The sequence below is a fragment of the Macrotis lagotis genome, chromosome 1 (genome assembly GCF_037893015.1).
Source record: "Macrotis lagotis isolate mMagLag1 chromosome 1, bilby.v1.9.chrom.fasta, whole genome shotgun sequence".
NCBI classification, from domain to species: Eukaryota; Metazoa; Chordata; class Mammalia; order Peramelemorphia; family Peramelidae; genus Macrotis; species Macrotis lagotis.
Window position 1 is genome coordinate 852,710,424 of NC_133658.1, and position 13,751 is coordinate 852,724,174.

The following is a 13,751-nucleotide window of genomic DNA, read 5'->3' on the forward strand; positions in this document are numbered from 1 at the left end:
CCATATTTCCATCTAAAAAATAAATGGTATAAATCAGGGTTTGATCTATTGTTTTGTTGATCACCTAAAGAAGATGGAGAAATGTAAATAATGCAGATTAGGGGCGGCTAGGTGGCGCAGTGGATAAAGCACCAGCCCTGGAGTCAGGAGTGCCTGGGTTCAGGTCGGGTCTCAAACACTTGATGGTTGCTTAGCTGTGTGGCCTTGGGCAGGCCACTTAGCCCCATTTGCCTTGCAAAAATCTAAAAAAAAAAAAATAATGCAGATTAAACTTAAAAATATATCAGGCATACTCCCCTCAGCTGCCTCCCCCCCCCCACCCTGCAGCTGGTTGTTAAACATTTATCTCAAAGACCCTTCTAAATCTGAGATTCTCTGATTCTGTGGCTTAGATTCTTTATTCAGTGGTTATAAGTAAGGGACAAAAACTCAATCTTGTGACCCTGTTTTTCTACTTCATCTGGAGTAAAGTGGGGCAAAAGCAGAAACACAATCTTGCTCAATGGCTCTTTTTATATTTATTCACACTTTTCACTGTAGCGAAAGGTCAGACGTGCTTGAGCTGCTTGTCCTGGAACAGGATTCCAGAGAAATTACCACTTCAATGTCATTTATTCCTTCTGAGCTTGACCTCCCAGAAGAGTCAGCTGGCCTGGGAAGCAATGCTATGTGCTCTCCAAACATTCCCCCTTGTCTCCTTCCTCCCCAAGCCCTCCACCAAGATTGATCCCAGATGAGTGCATTTGCTGGGAAGGGCGCCAAGCAAGGGGCTGACTTTGCCACGGACCCACAGAAATAAGAATAATAACTAGGCATGAATACATATAGCTCCATAAAGTTCACAAAGCACTACACACACGTTAACTCTGATTCTCACAACCACCCTGGGAGATAGGTATTGTTACAGATGAGGAAACCAAGGCACAGAGAGGTTAAGGGACTTGTCCATGGTCACAGCTGGTAAGTAGAATCTGAATTTATGTCTTCCTGGCTTCAAGTCCAGCACTCTGTGGATCTTGCCAGCTTGCTGGCACTGAACCATCTAGATGGGACAGCCCTCTCTTGGAAGCTATGTCGCTCTAGGGAATTTCTCTGAAGGGGAAGCTGGGGTGGGGGATTGGGATGAATCAGTGTTCAAAAAGGGGCATCCATAAAAAAGGAACAGGTACCAAAGTCAAGGAATGAAGACCTAGTGTATCTGATCAAGGTCCGAACGAGGCCTCTTTCATAAAGCCCAAGGAGCCTCATTTGCCTGTCCGCTGTGGTTCGTGTCGTGTAGCCCAGGCCATTCTTACAAGGCAACATTACCTATGGGGGTGCCACAACTCCCTCTACCTAGAGGATGCTGGCAATTACATGGTAGAATAGATCTACCTGCAGGAGCCCCAAGGGTCTAGACCCCATACGAAAAGCTCTGCAGATGAAGAGATGGGGAGCATCTAGTCCCACTCCTCCAATCTGGAAAGGTCATATCTAGGGCCCAGAGACAGGGGGTCTTCCCAGGGTCCCTCAGTCAGGAAGGACCAGAGCCAGGAGATGAGGCCAGGGCCTCTGGCCTTGGATTCGAGGCTCACTCGGATACACCAGGCAGTAAGTTTCAGGATTATTCGTCCAATTGAAATGGATAAAGGAAAATAAATGGAGATAGATGACACAAAGATGGGAAATGTGAGAAGCAGGGAGAGACCGGGATGGTGACGGAAAACTGAGCCCTTTGCATTATGATGCCATTCAGGAAACAAAGGGGGAAAGTCAGACTGGCTGGGGTCACGGTCCCCAGGAACCTCAGAAAGCCCCGACTTCAGTAGTCCAGGAGCGGCAGAGTCTGGCGGAGCCAACCCTGCCTGCCAGCCCCTGAGCAGATGGACTCACTGCAGGTGGGGATGTGTAGGCAGGAGGGCCTGGGACTCCAGTGGAGGGGGAGCAGGAGGAGGAGGAGAGGAGGACTGCGGAGATGTGGCTGTTCCTGGATGTCGCACCACCCACGGGGATGGAGGCTGGGCTAGCTGGCCTTCCTGCGGGGCGGGCTCTATGGGGAGATGCTGGCACCCGATGACTCAGAAAGCTCTTCCGGGCTGGTAGGATGGCACCAGAAATTCGGTGAAGAGGGGCCGTTCGGAGCATAGGGATGGAATATGCCAGAGAAGAGGCAGTCACGAGCGCCAGACCTGGGCTGGGCCCCTGTTGAGGGACTGGTGCCGAGGAGCCGTGGGGGAATACCCAGGGCCAAGCTGGGCAAGGCAGGAAGGTGGCAGCCCCTGGCGAGGGCACCATCTCAGCAATGTAGTTGTGCAGATGAGAGAGGAGGCGGAGTCGGATGGGTTCTGTGCTGCTCTGGCCCTCCAGGATTCGAAGGTATCTGCCGACCTCAGTGAGGCACTCTCGAAAACCTATGCTTCTGTAGTCTACTGCCAGGGCTCGAGCATCAAAGAGGCCTGAGAGGCAAAGGGGACAAAAAACATCAGGACCTGCTGATCTACAAGGACACCTATTCACTTCACTTAGCCATCCACTAAAACTACTGAACGGCTCAGGGAGGGAACCACTGCAATAGTCTGCTAAGTTTTCAAAGGCCTGAAATATGTTAGAATAAGGCCCAACTTCCCACTCTCCTGGATAAAAATAACTCAGGCAGAATTAGTTTCCCATCAGCTTCCACTTACTTATCAGCAGTAAGAACATAATTATGACTTACAGCTGCAACTGAAGCCTGAGAATCTGACAGAATCACAGATTTAAAACTAGAAAGGACTGCTTTGTTGTTCTGCTGTGTCTGATGACTCCTCTTGATCCCACTGGCAAAGATACTGGAGCAGTTTGCCATTGCCTTCTCCAGCACATTTTACAGATAAGGAAACTGAGGTAAACAAGATTAAGTGACTTGCCCAGGGACATACACATAGCTAGTAAATGTCTGGGGCTGGATTTGAATTCAGGAAGGTGACTCTTTTTAACTCCAAGCTGGGCACTCTATCCACTGTGCCATTGAGCTGCCCCCATTACTATTAATATATTATATGAATGTATTCATCATCATCATCATCACATCAGATTGCAGCAGAGCTAGGATATAAATCCAGGTTCATTGAACTCTGAATAGAGCGTCTTTTCTACCTTATATCATCACACTGACTTCCTTTTTGCTTCTGGGAGAACTATCCAACTATCTGAGTCCCAGTTTTCTAATCTGTTAAAAATACAAGAGGTGGAGGACTGAATTCCAGGACCCTTAAAGAACCTCCTAGCTCTAAATAAAATAAAATAGGTGATGCAGTGGATAGAGCACCAGCCCTGGAGTCAGGAGGACCTGAGTTCAAATCTGACCTCAGACACTTAATAATTACCTAGCTGTGTGAACTTGGACAAGTCTAACCCATTGCCTTGCAAAAAAAAAAAAAAACTCAAAAATATTTGTTGAATGGAAGTTGCATTTGTCAATAGAAACAGGATTAGGGGAGAGAAGTTGGACTGGATGATCTGAGTTTCTCCCAGGTTGGGTTGTTTGTCCTTCCTTCTCAAAGAGGAGCATGACATCAGGGAGACGATGTTACGACAAGCAAGTGATCTGGATTTGAGTGAGGGGGTGCTGTGCTAAGTCACCAACCTGACTTTCTCCCCCAGAGCCATCTGGTCCAGTGACCAGATATGGATCGGGAGGACTAGAGATGGCCCTGGACATGAGGCAATCAGGGTTAAGTGACAACAAGGGGCAAACTAAGTGGTGCTATGGATAGAGCACCAGTTCAAATCTGGCTTCAGAGACTTGACACTCTCCTTAACTAACAGTGAATAGAATGTTGGCCCTGGAGGCAGGAAGACCTGAGTGCAAACCCAGCCTCAGACACTTACTAGCTGTGTGATTCTTTTTTTTTTTAATTTTTTTTCAAGGCAATGGGGTTAAGTGGCTTGCCCAAGGCCACACGGCTAGGTAATTATTAAGTGTCTGAGGCCGGATTTGAACTCAGGTACTCCTGACTCCAAGGCCAGTGCTCTATCCAATATGGCACCTAGCCACCCCAAGCTGTGTCCTAAGCAAGTCACTTAATTACAGTCCCATAGCATTCTAATATTGTTTATGATGAGGCTTTCTTGGCAAAAATACTGGAATAGTTTGTGATTTCCTTCTCCAGCTCATTTTGCAAATGATGAAACTGAGGGAAACAGGGTTAAGTGACTTGCCCAGATTCACCTAGTTAGTATATGTCTGGAGCTAGATTTAAATTCATGTCTTCCTGACTCTAAGATCAGTGCTTTGTGAACCAAGCCTACAACTTTAGTCCTGGATAAAACTGAGAGTTCACATTGGATGGCTTCTCTCCATGGTAAGGTTTTCCAGGAACCCCTATTTTGTGAAAAAGTCCAGTGAAGTCATGCTTTACTCTCCAGACTTTGTTGCCATGTTTCAGTCCCTTATCCCTTGAGCCCTGAAGCCATTGGTGAGGTCCTCTCAGAATGTTTTTGAGGAAGATCTCAGAGCTGCCACCCTTCATTCTCCAGAATCTTCATTCACAGCCTCTTTTTTTTTTCCAAGGCAATGGGGTTAAGTGGCTTGCCCAAGGCCACACAGCTAGGTAATTAGTGTCTGAGGCTGGATTTGAACTCAGTTACTCCTGACTCCAGGGCTGGTGCTCTATCCACTATGCCACCTAGCTGCCCCCCATAACCTCTTTTCACAGATTCCAGCCATCAACTATTTCTCGGATCTCAACCTTCCTTCTCCTATCTACATTTGCACAGGTTGGTTATTCCACAGAAGTTCCTCGTCCTTCATTCCTATACTTTTCAGCTCCCTTTTAAGTGTTATGTTCTCCTATGAATGTAAGCACTGGGTTTGGAATGAGGAAGACTCATCTTCCTGAGTTCAAATCCAGCTTCAGACACTAAATAGCTTTGTGACCCTGGGCAAGTCACTTAACCCTGCTTGCCTCAGTTCCTCATCTGTGAAATGACCTAGAGAAGGCAGTGGCAGACCATTCCAGTAGCTCTATCAAAAAAAAAAACTCCCAGTGGGGTCATGGGAGGGTGGACCTAATTGAACAAGAAGAAATACCCTTAGGCAAGGACAATGTCTTTGTTCTATAATTACCCACAGCTTGCTCTTAGACTCCTGAAATGAAAAATCCACATGGAGTCACTTCCAGACCAGGGCAGATATTAAATATTACATAGTGTAATGGAAAACACATTCAACTTGGACTCAAAAGATCAAAGTTCAAATCCTAACTCTACCATTTCTAAGTCAAATGACCTTGCAGAAGTCACTTCCTTTCTGTTTCTTCATTTGTAAAATGGGGATGAAACTCTCTGCCCCTCCCCTCTATATCCCCCAACAGGACAGTTGTGAGGATGGGATATGAAGCCATCTCGAAAGTATTCAGCAGTCATAAAGTAACCAATCAATATGAACTCTAACTATCGATAATGCAAAAGGTATTGAATCTATGCTTTATTAACTCATTTTCCCCAAAACCAGAGTGACTTTTCCTCATCTCAAAGGAAAAAAAAGTTCCTTTGAGCTCTGCCTTTATGATACTGTTATCCCTGGGGCAAGGGACCCAGTTCTGGCTCAGAAATCAGGGTCACTGTGGAGGCCAGAAGCACTGAGGCATGATGGGCTCCCATCAGGTCAAGGTCAGCCAAGGACCAGAAAGTCATTTTTTTCCAGATCCCCTCCTTATCTTCAAGGAGAATTCTTTCCTGTAAGCTACTCCAAAGGGAAGGTCAGTGTAACTCAGACACTTTTCCTAATTCAGGGACAAACCAGCCAAGAGAGACTGGGGTTCTGCAGGATAATAGCTAATGGCTGACATTTATATGGCACCTTATTAGCCTGGCACTTTATAAATATTATCTCATTTGATCCTCAAAACAACCTTGGGAAGTAGGTGCTATTATTTTCTCCATTTTTACAGATGAGAAAATTGTGATGAACTGTAATTAAGTGACTTGCTTAGGATCACACAGTTAGTAAGTATCTGAGGCTGGGTTTGCACTCAGGTCTTCCTGCCTCCGGGACCGATAAGACCACTGACATGTCCTTGTACTTTCAATGCTTAGGTACCAAGTGTCTCATTTATAAGGCAATATTCATAAAGCAAAGGGGTTCAGATTCTCTAATCTTGATTCATTCATAGTGCAGCAAAAAGAGCACTTTATCTGATGGAAGAGGATTTGAGTTCAAATCCTACTCAGATACTTGCCACCTTTGTGACTTTAGGCAAATTGAGTACTTTTCCCAGCTGTAAATATGAAGGGGAGGGGGATAGGATGAAATGATGCCTCCATCAAACACTGACTAGTTCTGTGAATCTGGGCAAATCTCTTAACCTCTCTGTGCCTCAGTTTCCTCACCTTTAAAATGAGAGGCTTGGACTCTAAGCATGGGGGACAGAAAGAATGGCCAGAGACAGAGTGTGTTCTCTAAAGTTCCTTTCAGCTCTAAATCTATGACCTTATTATCACTGTAAGCCTGTCTAACTGCATCTTTTCTGAGTCAATGAATCCTAGAATCAGTGTCAGAAGGAACATCGAAGGACATCCAGCCTATTTATGAACTCAGCTAGTTAGAGGCATGACAAGGAGTCAGAGAAGATCCAAGTTTGAATCTCACTAATGCCAGAGGCACCATATGATCCTGAGCAAGTCACTTATCCTCTCTTAGCCTCAGTTTCTCCTCTGTAAAGTGGGGGTCATAATTATGCTCAACAGACAGGATTGAGATAAAATGCATCAAAATACTTTTTAAATCTTTAAGCACCAGTAACTGTGAGTTATTAGAGTTCTTTAGTTGAATCTCCACGAATGCCAATATTCTTATCTCTGTTTTCTGAACAATAAAGTCCCTTCAGGTACAAGGTTATAGCTAATTCTTCTTTCTCTCTGGGGTTGCATATTTTGTGGTGGAATGTGAGTGGTGATAGGATTTAATGCTGAAAAGAACCACAGAAATAATTTAATACAACTCTCTCATTTCATAGAGAAGGAAAATGAGGCCTACGGAGGTATCACCTGGTCAAAGGTAACAGAGTCAGGAAGTGACCTCAGTTTTATGGACACAAAACTGTATTGTGTCCCTGGACACAAAGCTGTCATGCCCATTGATCTAACACAGTACAGGAATTTCTTCCAGCAAACTTAAAGAAGTCATTGATGTTCTTAGACATCAGTGCCTTAGATGGGGTTTGGGGAGGCTGGCTCTCATCCCCTCACACTTGGACTATTGCAATAGCTGCCTATGGGTCTGCCTGCCTCAAATTTCTCTCTCTATTTCAATCCATCCTCCCCATTCAGCCACAAAAGTGATTTTCCTAAAGTGAAAATCTGATCAAGTCAACCTTCCCCTCCACATCCCCACTACTCAATAATTTCCAGTGGCTCCCTATTGCCTTGCAGCCCCATCTATGAAATAATCTGTTTGACATTCCAAGCCCTTCATTACCTAGACCCCCTCCCACCTTTCCTGTCTTCCTACTCACCCAAACAGATGCTTGGATCTAGTGATGTTGGCCTACAGGCTGTTCCATGAACAACACACTCATCTCTGGCCATTCTCTCTGTCCCCCATGATTCTTCCCTTCTCTTCTCTGCCTTCCCTCCTCCTCCAGGAAGCCTTCCCCCAATTCCTCTGAATTCCAATATCTTCCCTCTGTTGATTCCCATCTCTCCTGCATATATCTTCTTTTGTATAGACTTGTTTTCATCTTATCTCCCCATTTGATTGTAAGCTACCTGAGGACAGAGACTACCTTTTGCCTCTTTGTAAGCTCAATACTTAGCACATAGTAGGGGCTTAATGAAAATTAAATAAAATGTTAATTGATTGATTGATTAAGTGAACTAATATATCCAAGTTTGACTAGCCCATAACTCAGTAAAGCCCCAAGACACAGGATCAGCCATTTTTGTGTCATGGACACAGACCAATGAAGCCTCTGGACTCTTTCTCAGAATAATATTTTTCAGTAAATACAAAAAAGTTCTTAGAATGACAAAGAAACAAATTATATTAAAATATAGTTCTCAAAATATTAAAAAATTTCCAGACTAAATTATTTAATTATAGTTAATTGTGGCTAAATTGTAGATAATAGGGAAAGCTAGACAGTAGGGTAGGGAACCAGGTGACCAGTTGGAGCAGCACCATGCTCCCTTGGAACAGTGGAAGCTGGCAGGGGTGGAGGTTATCATGGTGGTTATCATTACCTAGATTGAGCACTGACCCTGGAGTCAGGAGGACCTGAGTTCAAATCCAGCCTCAGACATTGAAACTTACTAGCTATATAACCTTGGACAAATCACTTAACCCCATTGCCCCTCCAAAAAAAAAATCATTACCTTGGAGGGACTTTAGAAAAATCTAGTCCAAATACTTAATTTTACAAGTGAGGAAATTGAGGCCTGGAGAGTTTAAGTGATTTAGATCACACAGTCAGAAAGTAGCAACACTGGGATTCGAATTCAGGTCTTACAACTTTCTAAACTCGGAGTTTCCTTTCCAGGAACCCACATGAGGAGAAGGGTTACTTTACTGGAAGGGAAAGAAAGTGAAAGCAGGATAGATAGAGAGGGAGATAATAGTTTGTTGGCCCTTGCTTACCCCCCACTTCAGCCCCTTGGGAAGAAGGGCTTTTCTTACCGGACCCTCCAGTGGCACGGAGCATTTTCAAATGATCCACTGTCATCTGTAGGATTTCTGCTTTCTCCAGCTTGGAGGAGCCCTGTAAGGAAGAAAGAGAAGAAGAGGGTGGACTTCAGATCTTCAGGAGGAGAAGAAAGTAGCAGCAGAACCCCAATACTGAGCTGTTGCCACCCTGGGGGGCTAATGCCAGTTCTCTGCCTGACGTGTCAGGGCTACAGAGACTGAGATGAAACACCCCTGTCCTCAAAGAACTTAGATTAATCAAGGGAATAGTGTGTGTGTGTGTGTGTGTGTGTGTGTGTGTGGTGTGTAACAGGAATTTGAGAACTGACTGGCACACTGAGGTTTTTTTCCTCAGGATAAGAGAGTATCCAAGAGGAGAAGATGATCCAGTGTTGAAGACTGAAGAGAGGTAAAGAAGGAGGACTGAGGAAAAGCCATTGGATTTGGCACCTGAGAGATCGTTAGTAACTATGGAGGAAACGGTTTGTTGAGCATTAAAGTTGGAAGCCAGATTGTAGTGGGTTAAGGAAAAAGTGAGAAAAGAGGATATGTGGGTTAGTGGAAACAGCTTTCTCTAACAGTTTGTCTATACAAGGGAAGAGACTTATGGGATAATAAGTTGAGACAATATACAAGTGACACTTTTATGCCTGGGAAAGACTTGAACATATTTGGAGGGTTAGGGAGAAATTAAAGATTGGAGAAAAAGGTAATCTACCAGAAGAGATGGGAGGAGATGGCATCAAGGACCCAAGTTGGTTTTGGCAAGGAAAGAGGTCTTCTCATCAGGATGAGAGAATGGAGATGAGATTGATGGGCTTTTGAGATATAGAGTATGAAAGAAAAGCAAGTTCACAGTTAAGTGGTCTTTATTCTTCCAGTTAAAAATAAGGCAAGGGACCTGGAAAGACAACGATCAATGTTGGAAGGGGTGTAGGAAACCTGGGACACTAATACATTGTTGGTGGAACTGTGAACTCATCCAGTCTTTCTGGAGAGCAATTTGGAATTATGCCCAAAGGGAAACAAAAATGTGCATCCCCTTTGATCCAGCAATACCACCACTGGGTCTATACCCTGAAGAGATGATGAAAAAGGGTAAAAACATCACTTGTACAAAAATATTCATAGCAGTCCTGTTTGTGGTGGCAAAGAATTGGAAATTAAGTGAATGTCCATCAATTGGGGAATGGCTTAGCGAACTGTGTTATATGTATCTCATGGAACACTATTGCTCTATTAGAAACTAGGAGGGAAGGGAATTCAGGGAAGCCTGGAGGGATTTTCATGAACTGATGCTGAGCAAGATAAGCAGAATCAGAACATTATACATCCTAACAGCAACATGGGGGTGATGATCAATCTTAATGGATTTGCTCATTCCATCAGTGCAACAACCAGGGACAATTTGGGGTATCTGCCATGGAGAATACCATCTGTATACAGAGAAAGAATTGTAGAGTTTGAACAAAGACCAAAGACTATTCCCTTTAATTTAGAAAAAAAAAAAAACTGATATCTTATTGTCTGATCTTGCTATCTCTTTTACTTTATGTTTCTTCCTTAAGGATATGATTTATCTCCCATTACATTGAACTTAGATCAATGCATAAATGCATACCATGGAAACAATGTAAAGGCTAATAGACTGCCTTCTGTGGGAGGGGGGAGGGAAGTGAGATTAGGGGGAAAATTGTAAAATTCAAAATAATAAATAAAATCTTTCTTTTAAAAAAATAAGGCAAGGACCTCAGTTGGTAGGGGCAGGAATTGAGATGGTGTAGGGAGTCTGAGGATGGAGGGGAAGATTTAGAATTGCCATCCTGGGAAGTACAATTGAAAATCAATTAGGGAGGGCATAGGAGCATTGTCTTGCATCAGTGAGGGTCTGGCTGAGATGAGTTCACATCAGTCTGTAGTGGATCCAGTGAGCAGAGCAGTGACTTCCTCCAATATCTTTTTGTTCTGCATATGAGTTGGAACAAAGAGGGCAGATGCTGACCCAGGATTTGGCAGAACATGAGAGATGAAAGGGATTTAAAAGTGTATGTGAGGGGCAGCTGGGTGGTGCGCTGACACAATGCTTATTTAGTTGTGTAATTTTAGGTACTGACTTGCCCCCCCCAAAAAAAAAGTGTATGTGGAAGTGGAAGCTGAAAAAATAAGAATTCATATAGGGCCTACTAAGTATTACTGTTATCTAATGAGAGAGGTGGCTCAGTGGATAGTGTGCTGGGTCTAGAGTTAGGAAGACCATGAGTTCAAAAACAGGGGCAGACACTTAATAGCTGTGTGACCCTGGGCTAATTATTTAACCTATGTTTACCTTCATCTCCTGGAGAAGGAAATGGCAAACTACTCTTTGCCAAGAAAATCCCAAATGGAGCCATAAAGAATCAGATATGATTGAAAATGACTAAACAATTAATTATAAGCCATTAAACTGGCTTATGTGTCACACTTACCAAATCTGCAGGTAACACAAAACTGGATGATTTAATCAGGTCCCCAAAGGTGCCAACAAATTATAATAAGAAGCAAATTTAAAAAGACAAAATGCTAATAGGATAATGAACACAAAGCCAAAGTCCTGCACTTAATTGTCAAAACACCAAATTCCACAATAGGAGACAGGGGAGACATACATAGAAAGTATTTCATTCAGAAAGGACCTGGGGAGACTTGTGGACTTCAGCCTTGATAGGAAGTCATTAAGGCAGCCAAGAAACGTAACCCAATCTTAGCTATGTTACTGGAGACAAGGTCAGAATTCCATCATCCTTTGCTCTAGTCAGACCAAGTTTGAAATGTTCTGTCCTCTTCCCTTCTGGGACCATATTTTAGTAAGGCCTACCAACAAGGGAAGTGTATTCAAAGTAGGGTAAATCAGAATCATGCCAAATGAAGGTCAATAATTTGAAGGAAGAAGGTTGGGATAGCTTAAGAAATGAGGGGAAGCAGGGCAGGGAAATAAGATAAATTCGAATGTCCCAAGAAGTGTGGAAGAGAGATTGACTTTATTCTGCTTAGCCCCCAAGGGTAAAACTAGGAGCAGTGGGTGAAAGTTATAAAGAGACACAGAGACAAATTTAGACTCCATTTAACCTCGGAGCTGTCCAACAAATCAATGGATTACCTGGGGAGGTAAGGTGTTCCTCCTCACTGGAATGATTCAAACACTGGATGGATAGCTACTTTGGGGGAATGTGGCAGAAGGATTTTGAACTCTTGGCTGTGTGACTTCCAACTCAAACTTTATTAAAACCACCATGTTGTAGGGGGCAAAACTATTTCCCTACCTTAAAAGATAAGGAAACTGAGGCTCAGTTGTCTAAATTTTGCCCAGGACATTAGAAGTCTTTGAAGACTTTTCAGTAGGGAAATGACATGCTTTAGGAAGGTTAATCTGGAAGCCTGGGCAGGAGGACTGAGACTAAAAGGAGGGAGATTAGTTTGATTTTCATACTCTGTTCTCAAAGAGGACCAATGACACCAGGAGGGTGATAGCTTGGAAGTGAATTGGGTTTAAGTGGGACAGGGCTGTGTGCAGTCATCAGGTCCAGTCTCTCCTCCAGGGTCATTGGAGTCCAGTGGCAAGACATATGTCAAGACACCTGGAGATGACCCTGGCTGTAGTGGGAGACCTTGGCCTTTTCAAACTAAGGTCTTTCCCAGGTCACAGATTATCCAAAGCAATGCCTGTTCAATAATTAAAGGTTAAGTAAGAATTGAGGCAAGAGATGATCTAGTTTGCCTTCACAAAGCGTCCTGGGAGGGCAAGACCCTCAGAATTTCAGACCAGAACAGAAATAAGTGCTACTCACTGGATGATTGGTCAGGAAGAAAATGAAGATAGCACCTTCTCCATCACCCTCTCCAGTAAACTTCCCAGCATTTGAATTATGAAAAGGGTCCAGCCTGAATGGACATTCACACAGGAGAAATCCACCAAACTGGACTCCTCTTTGACCCCAGAAAACAACATAGTGCTCTTCTGTCTCAATGAGAAACCAGAAGATGCCTCTTCTCCCACACTCCCTCCAGTAGACACCCAACCCTCCATCCTCCAGGGACAGCTTTCTTACCTGCTTCTCAAAGGCTGTAGGGACCAGACGACGAAGCTCAGACAAACTACTGTTGATGCGATCCCTTCGCCTTTTCTCAATGATCTAGTGGAGAGACAACCACATCAGACACAGAACAACTCCTGCTCCAAGCTGCCCTCCCCAGCTCGTTCATCAGGTAGAATTTCTCATCTATGGGATCTCAAAGAACCTTACTCATACCAACTCTAAGTAAAATTCAAATTCTTTGGACAAGAATTTAAATAAGCTGGGACCAACCAATTTTGTCCTCTACTACTTTTCTTTTTTTTCCTATTTTAAAAGCAGTTTTTTTAATTAAAAAAATTTAAATACATTTTAAAATTTATTTACACATTATTAAAAGTCTTGTTGTAAAAATAAATGTAATCCCCCCTTCCCCCACAAAAAGAGAAAAACCACAAGAAAAATAAAGTGAAAAAAAGAAAAAATTATACTTCAGTCTGTGTTCAAATACCATCAGCCCTATTTCTGGGGTGGATCACATTCTTTATCATAAGTCCTTTGGAGAAATTGCTTCCATATTGTTTCCCACAGTTGCAATTGCTGATTGTATTTCCCTTCATTCATTCCTCCCCACTCCCATTTATTCTATTTTTCTTCCACTCTTCTTTATGCATTCTATATTACAGCCGAAATAGTCTCACTTCTGTCCCCAAACATGCATTGTTCTCTCCCACCTTCATACGTTTGCTTATCCTCATGCCTGGAAAGCCTTCCCACCCCTTCATCACCTGCTAATTCTCAGCCAAACTGGACTCCTTTTTGCCCCCTGAAAAAGGTACTATATTCCCCTTCCTCTGTAGTTTTGCTCAGATTATCTCCTGAATGGAATGTTCACTTCCCTTTCTTCATGTATTATATTGCACCCTACTTTTAGAGTCCAAATCAAATACCCATCACCTCCTCCATGAAACCTTTTATCTCTACCCTCTATCCATAATTTCTTCCTTCACAGATTATACATCTCTAATGCATTTGCCATGTAATGCCATATATTAATTTTA

At 43.4% G+C, this 13,751-nt stretch overlaps 1 protein-coding gene across 2 annotated transcripts in view; it reads right to left on the reverse strand.

Moving 5' to 3' along the window:
* Positions 1-362: 362 nt before the first annotated feature.
* Positions 363-13,751, reverse strand: part of HEYL (hes related family bHLH transcription factor with YRPW motif like) — a 36,063-nt gene continuing 22,674 nt past the window's right edge. For both annotated transcript variants that reach the window (XM_074217622.1, XM_074217621.1), the window contains 3 exons: positions 12,727-12,810; positions 8,636-8,717; positions 363-2,435 (listed from right to left, as the gene is read on the reverse strand). In XM_074217622.1, the coding sequence (XP_074073723.1) occupies positions 1,786-2,435; positions 8,636-8,717; positions 12,727-12,810 (816 nt within the window). In that variant the 3' untranslated portion in view covers positions 363-1,785. The remainder of the gene's footprint in view (positions 2,436-8,635; positions 8,718-12,726; positions 12,811-13,751) is intronic.